Source organism: Adiantum capillus-veneris, chromosome 29, assembly GCF_014529385.1.
Source record: "Adiantum capillus-veneris isolate H3 chromosome 29, ASM1452938v2, whole genome shotgun sequence".
Lineage (NCBI taxonomy): Eukaryota > Viridiplantae > Streptophyta > Polypodiopsida > Polypodiales > Pteridaceae > Adiantum > Adiantum capillus-veneris.
In genome coordinates, this window is record NC_140959.1 from 65,020,250 (window position 1) to 65,027,449 (window position 7,200).

General features: G+C 42.0%; 1 protein-coding gene across 1 annotated transcript; it reads left to right on the forward strand.

The window, feature by feature from the left end:
• The first annotated feature begins 4,795 nt into the window (after positions 1 to 4,795).
• Positions 4,796 to 6,383, forward strand: LOC147419322 (uncharacterized). The gene has a single exon (XM_086506175.1). The coding sequence runs from the start codon at positions 4,852 to 4,854 to the stop codon at positions 5,710 to 5,712; it is 861 nt and encodes a 286-aa protein (XP_086362301.1). The 5' UTR covers positions 4,796 to 4,851; the 3' UTR covers positions 5,713 to 6,383.
• Positions 6,384 to 7,200: the final 817 nt, after the last annotated feature.

Here is a 7,200-nt window from a genome sequence, read left to right on the forward strand (position 1 = left end):
CTATCAATCACAGAAGAATCTTTTGCTCTAAGAGAGGAGACCATACTCAGCTATTAAAACTTGAACCTATCCCCTCACGTCATACAATTTGCACCATCTATACTATATATGAAACAACTTAAAAATTTCAAAGAAGGAGAGACCCTCCATGTGTCACATTCTGCTTCATTTCAAAAAGAACCTTTCAAGAACTTTTAATTGAAAATGCAAAAGGTAAGGGTAAGTACTAGGATGGTAGAAAATGAAAAGACTTCAGGGACTCATGGCATTGGAAAGTCAAAAAGACTTTAGTACTCTATCTAAATTTATAATACTTAAGTTTATAGCTTTTGGAGGCTACTTTACTCATGCCTCAATTTCAAAGCTAACCACTAATTACTTTTATTTTTGAAAATTATTTGAAGAGTGGCTTTCTTTACATTTTGAAGGCCATAAAGAATTTTTCTCCATGTGTTGCTCGATACATCTCCTTTCAAAGGTTTGCATGGACCTTCTATGTCGTAAATGATTTTTGACATCGATGTTTGAAGTTCAAAAGTTAGATGCATGTGTGTGTGTGTGTGTGTGTGTGAGAGAGAGAGAGAGAGAGAGAGAGATTCTCTCGATGTGTGTGTGAATATAAGAGACAAAATCGACGTACCATTTTTCGAGTTGTTGGCGCATTGTACGAAGGCTTTTCACATTTGCATTACATTTAATAAAGTACATTGAGCTCGATAATTCAACGATAGGAGTCCAACAATATGTTTTGGATATCCTGAACGCATTATGTATGTGTGTGTGTGTGTGTGTGTGAGAGAGAGAGAGAGAGAGAGAGAGAGAGAGAGAGAGAGAACGCATGTGTAAGAGAGAGAGAGAGAGAGAGAGAGAGAGAGAGAGAGAGAGAGAGAGAGCACCATTCACTATAGCATGTGTGAGTGAGTGTGTGTGTGTCTATGTGTGTGTGTGAGAGAGAGAGAGAGAGAGAGAGGGTGAGAGGGCTCTCACACTGGCACTAGAGAGAGAGGGGAGGGAGAATAAGTATTGGTTTTACAATCAACAGTCAACAAAGCTAAAACCGATGAAATCCACAATCGAAAATCAAAAATAAAAAATCGACATCGACATCTACGAAATTGACAATATACAAAATTGAGAGTTGAAGCAATTTAGAAAGTTCAATCCGACAAATCTAAGGCAAAAGATGTGCAAGCCCAAGGTAGGAGCAGACCTCAACAAACGGGAAAGGTGGATGACGGGAGGAAACTGCAATAATTCTCGGCTATTTTTGAAAGTTCTTACGCTAGATTTCTTTGAGCTTTGTTAGTGCTCTTGCCTTTGGGTTGACTTGGAATTCAAAGGTGAATCTCAAAATTTGTAAGTGGCATTATTGCACTAAATCTAGGTTTTCTCGAGCGTTTAAAGACAATTAAAATTTTTGACGCAAATCTCAAAATTTTGTAAGGGGGGTTACACTAAATCCACTCGAGGCATATCGCTTTCTCTTAAAAACTTAGAAAACTTGCATATGAGAAACTTTAGAGGCAACTTGATTATATTTGAAAGCTTTTACACTCAATTTCTCTATACTTTTAGGTTTTCTCACCTTCGAATCTATAATTTAGAGATAAATTTAAAAATTTACAAGTGGGATTACACTAAATTGAGGATTTATCAAGCATTTGGCTATACTATATCTTTTGTTCAAACCTTTTAGAGGTAAACTTACTCTATTCAAAGGTTTTTGCACTAAACTTCTCTACACTTTGTAGATTCTTTAAACATTAATTTATCTTCTCTAGCCTTTGTAGTTTCTTTTTTTCTTTTTCATGCTCTTAAGAGTATGATTTGAATTAACTAGAAAAGAACACATGTAGACCTTGGCATATCCTTTACACAGGGGTCTCCAATCAATACAACATATTCACATTGTGACCCAAAACATACCCAAAATTTTTACAAGAACACTATATTTCTATCAAGGACCTATCTTCTTCTTCTCAACAAGCCACTTCCTCCTGCTTGATAACAACCATTCATAATTAAACATAAATCTCAAAAAAGTTAGATGGGATTATACTAAACTTAAGTTTTTTCCTCCAATTGTTGTGGGTGTCCTAACATTCAAATTAAAGTTTACGAGTGTGTGGCCCTTCCTATGGATGGAGAGAGAGAGAGAGAGAGAGAGAGAGAGAGAGAGAGAGAGAGAGAGGGGACCCTTTTCTTGGCACCCAATCCATTCTCGTTCTTTCTTTGCCTTGGTCTCCCCCCCCCCCCTTTTCAAGCCCTTTCCTTATGTCACGTGGCAAGGGCCTCCAAGGTGCATTAGCTATATTTGAGAAAATTTGTAGGTAGGATTATACTAAACCTAGGTTTTTCTTGAGCACTAGGGTACACAATAGATTATTGTTATTATTCAATAGTCCATTATCTATATTCTTTATAATGGAGTTTGAAAAATTAGAGGAAGAAGAGGACCACCCACGCATTTTTTTTTGGTTGATTTGCATGGCCTGTTGGATCAACACCAAAATTGAGTTGTTGAGTCCCTACTGGGTCGTCCTCCTTACAATGGACACTTTAAAGAGCCTTTGAAAATGGAGTGAACTACTTCAGATTCTATGCGATTCCATCCTTTTTCAATGACCTGTAATAGTCAAAATTGTACGCCTGGCAACCTGTTGTCAGCTTGTGTGTGTGTGTGTGTGTGTGTGAGAGAGAGAGAGAGAGAGAGAGAGAGAGAGAGAGAGAGAGAGAGAGAGAGAGAGAGAGCACTCTGCCACTAGCAAGTAGACATAGAAAGAGAAAGAGTGAGGTGGGTCATCGGGACCAAGACCAAGACCTTGATGAGGATAGCTACTAATGATTATGTAGAGGCGAGCATGGGACAAGCATTGGCCATTGGTGGGGAGTGCTTGGTAGTAGAAGATGGTTGCTCAAGGCAAGAGGTATGCATGGGTTTGCTTGAGCCACTAGGAGTTTGGTCTGGTAGGAAGAGAGTAAAGAGCTAGTGGCTTAGGTGGGAGCAGTTATAGCCACAACTCGGACAGACTGTGTGTGTGTGTGTGTGTGTGAGAGAGAGAGAGAGAGAGAGAGAGAGAGAGAGAGAGAGAGAGATGTGGGAGCCCATTCCATTGTCCAAACTTAGGGGAAGCATTCTTCTCCATGCTCTCTCTCACCCCACCCATCAACAACGATGGCACTTTCCTTTACATTAGAGCAATGTGGGGGTTGACGTATCGAGAGATATTTATCTGTAGGTTATGATGGTGATGTAGTAATTGAAGCAAAAAGTTAAAATGGGTCCTTTTCTTGCAATGGTGAATACAAAAAGACCTTAATTGGGGATGCAAGGATGCATAGCATCTTAGCATTGGATGCATTTGGGCTTCTTCTATGGCTAGCAATGTTGTTTTAGCTTCTAGGAGCCATTACCGCCGTGTACTTTAGCGCCACATATTTGGAGAAGTTGTAGATGTTTTACATCTATCCCAAGGCATGTGTGTGTGTGTGTGTGTGTGTGTGTGAGTGAGAGAGAGAGAGAGAGAGAGAGAGAGAGAGAGAGATTGTTATTTTCCTAGAGTAATTCCAAGGACTACCGTTTCATTCTTTTCACACGTGGACACGTAGATACACACACCCCTATCTATATATGACTTTGTGTGTGTGTGTGTGTGTGTGTGTGTGTGTGAGAGAGAGAGAGAGAGAGAGAGAGAGAGAGAGAGCGAGCCAATAACCATGTTTTTCTTGGTCGCAGCAACGCGCGGATCACATACTAGTAGTAATGATCAAACTTAAATTTTAGCTCACAATCCCTTCCATGCAACCCATAGCATTGGGACAACAAGGATGAGTCCCTTTGTGTTTGCACAATATACTCATTGCAAGTTCTAGCATTTAAACACCATAACATACTTAAATGTTGAGCTTTTGATCTCATTCAAGATTTCTTTCCTCAAATTTTAGCACCTAAGTCAAAGGTAGAAATACATAATTATAATTTAAAAAAAAATTAATGCCATAAAAACAATTCCAAAAGAACTTTCTTTTGTATTCCAATAATATCCATTTGCCTCTCTCCCTCTCTCTCTCTCTCTCACACGGCGAACTAAGACACACCGACGGGTCGACTGGTAGAGAGGATTAAGGAATGAAAACATGTGTGCTTGGGTGTGGAAAACGTGTGTGTCCGGATGTGGATAAAGTAGTAGAATACAAGCCTCAGGACTAAATAACACATAGTATTAATGAGGGGGGGAGGTAAGGGGATCGAGGGCAAAGAAGTGTGCGCACGAAAATCGGAGAGATTGCAGTCGTAGATGGGCACTTAAAAACTAAATCCGACCACAGACTAAACCCGAGCAACGCCTATGTTTTAAATATAAAACCCCAAAAACCCGAGCCATGGGTACAACATGTGCGCGCGGGTGGGATGGTTACCCCATGCGTCACAATCTGGACGACGAAACCCTGGGTTCAAATCGAGTCGTCACCCGAGTTTTTTTCGCGTTGACTTGTCGTGCGTCCGGGTTTAATCTGCCTCGGGCTCCCCGCATCGACTTCTGCGCCGTCGATCCCCTTACCCCCCCTCTTTAATGCTATGTGTCACTTAGTGTCGTGGGAATACAAGGCACAAGGGCATGATGGTGGGCAACAAAAAGGAGGCCGACATAGTGTACCTGATGTACGTACGTGTGGGAGCCCAACTCCAGAAACCTCCATCGGAGTCCAGCTCGTCGGCTTTCCGCCTACATTTCCTTCCCAGCCGTTCATTTTTGCTGCTGCAATCTTCTGTAAGGCCACGCTCTCTATAAAACACACTCTCTCTCTCTCTCTCTCTCTCTCTCATCATCCTCCCCGCAGCTACTCCGCATGGCTAGCCCAGTCTCTCTCACCCTTACTCTTCACCTTGCCCTCACCCTCTCTTCCCTCTCCTGCGCCTGTTTGGCAGGCTTCTATGTCCACCCCCTCCTGCTGCCCCTGTTGACAAGCAGCTCCGTTCTGCACATTGGTTCTGCCATGCGTGCGCACCTCACCAGTACACCCATGCTTTTCATTCTTCTCAACCTTCTTGTTGTGCTTCTCTATGTCACTTCAGGCATGATCCCACAAGATAAGAGGAAGCAGAAGCGCCATAGTGTGATCATGATATCCAGCAGCAAAATGGGCACGATCGATGATGACACGCATAATGATTATGATGGCGTTGCGATTGACGATGGCACAAATGATGTTTATGATGGCGACGATGGCGCTGCTGATGGATACGATGCAGTTGATGGCGATGGTGCCTCTATGGACGCTGTCTCCAACATTAATGATGTCCCAGCTGACAATTTCAATGTCTCGAATGAGTATGCCCTCCTGCATGATGTCTCTGATGGAAATTCAGTCGCCGGAGATGAGGCAGAGGACGTGAAAAAATTCCATAGCCAGCCGGAAAGGCGCACTCGCAAGAGCGAGAAACATCGCACCCACCTTGTAAGAAGCAAATCAGATGGGATCATTATGCAAGGTGCGCTGGGGCAGCAGAGAACACCATCGGAGCTACGTCCGGTCCCACTCTTGAAGAAAGCAGGCACGTTCGAGTCAACTTGGCGCCGCCGCCGCGTGAAGCCTGTTGTGGTTGTGGCAGACCCACCTGAAGAAGGGCTAGTTGCAGAGGAGGAGGTGGACAGGAAAGCCGAGGAGTTTATAGGCAGGTTTTATCAGAGAATGAAGCTCCAACGCTAATTAGAGAGGGGGGAAAAAAAAACTGTATCAGAATTGTACTTAAATTGGCCCCAAGCCCCCCCCCCCCCCCCCCCCCCCCCCCGTTAAAAATTCACTTGTATCTTTTTAATTGTACCGTAACTCATGTAAAGGACCAAAAACTGGCCAAAATGGTCATGACTCTTAGCCTTGCCGCCAAGTTGCCGGAAATAGTTCGCGGACTCGATCATGCGGATGCATTCATGACATTGAATTACAATCATGTGTTTGCTATGTTGCTGCTTTGCCATTTCTTCATGCGGATGCATTCATGACATTGAATTACAATCATGTGTTTGCTATGTTGCTGCTTTGCCATTTCTGAGTGTATTTTGCAAAGAAATTACCTACACGATCTTGGATAGATGTGATAAATTATGGTCGTTAAATAGGTCCAATGCTTTGTGGAATCATAGCTTGTATGTTGTGTGATCATTGTCATGCTCATTCAAGTTTAAAATGTTCCTATCGACACTTATGGCTAGGGTAATACCCATTCATTCTTTTAGATTGCAAAAAATTGCACCTACATAGAAATGTGGTGGTGGGTAAAATGGCCATTGCGCTTTGGCCAAAAATGGTATGTATTACTAACCACTCCATTCTTCATTATCCTTACTTGACGAATAAGAGAGATCGATGTGTTGCACTTATTGTTGAGCTCTCTCTCTCTCTCTCTCTCTCTCTCTCTCTCTCTCTCTCTGTGAGTGCGCGTGCAGTGCAATGCAAGTACAACAAGTGGTATCAAAGCCGGAATTTTAGCTTGGGTAAAGAGACACATTTAATGTAGCTTGAGAACTTTATGAGAATGGAATGAGAGCTTGAGATCTCAATTGAGAGAGAGTTCATTCGCAAAGAGACATATGCTCTTGTGGAAGCTTGGTAGAGAGTGGTACAAAGTGTGACAGTGCATGTCAGCTTAAAATTGTGTGTGCACAACAACACTATTCTATAGATCAAAAATTCACTTGAAAATACAAATTTGAGAATTTTTTCTACTACATTCACCCTTTTTGGCAAGCTCTATAATTTTGTAAAACAAAGTAAGATTCCACACCTTTTTCACTTATTTTGTTTTCTTGCATTGCTTGAGGGTATTATGCTTTTGAAATCACTATAGGTACTTGAAGTTGCAAGCATAAGGTATGAGATGTGGTGGTGGGCATGAGTGATGCTCTTGTGGATATCATGTATGCGCGCCAAGTTGCAGTGATCCTGGAAAGCACTCAACTACATGATGAGATTCCTGTTTAGGATGACTTCTAAGAAGAGCGTTGAGTTTTTACACGAGATTGATACTAGTTTGAGGAGTTTTTAGAGGTACATATATGTTTTTGCAAAAGAGTCATATGTTTCCTTGGTATGATTTGTGCATATGGATTTTAGTATACTCTTGATTGAGTTTTTGGATGTATGTACTTAAGCCCAAAAGAGTTGCTAGATGTATGCGCTTGAGCACAAAAGAGCTCC

Excerpts from the sequence above, each read along its gene's own strand:
- LOC147419322 (XM_086506175.1), top strand. The coding sequence starts at position 4,852 with ATGGCTAGCCCAGTCTCTCTCACCCTTACTCTTCACCTTGCCCTCACC.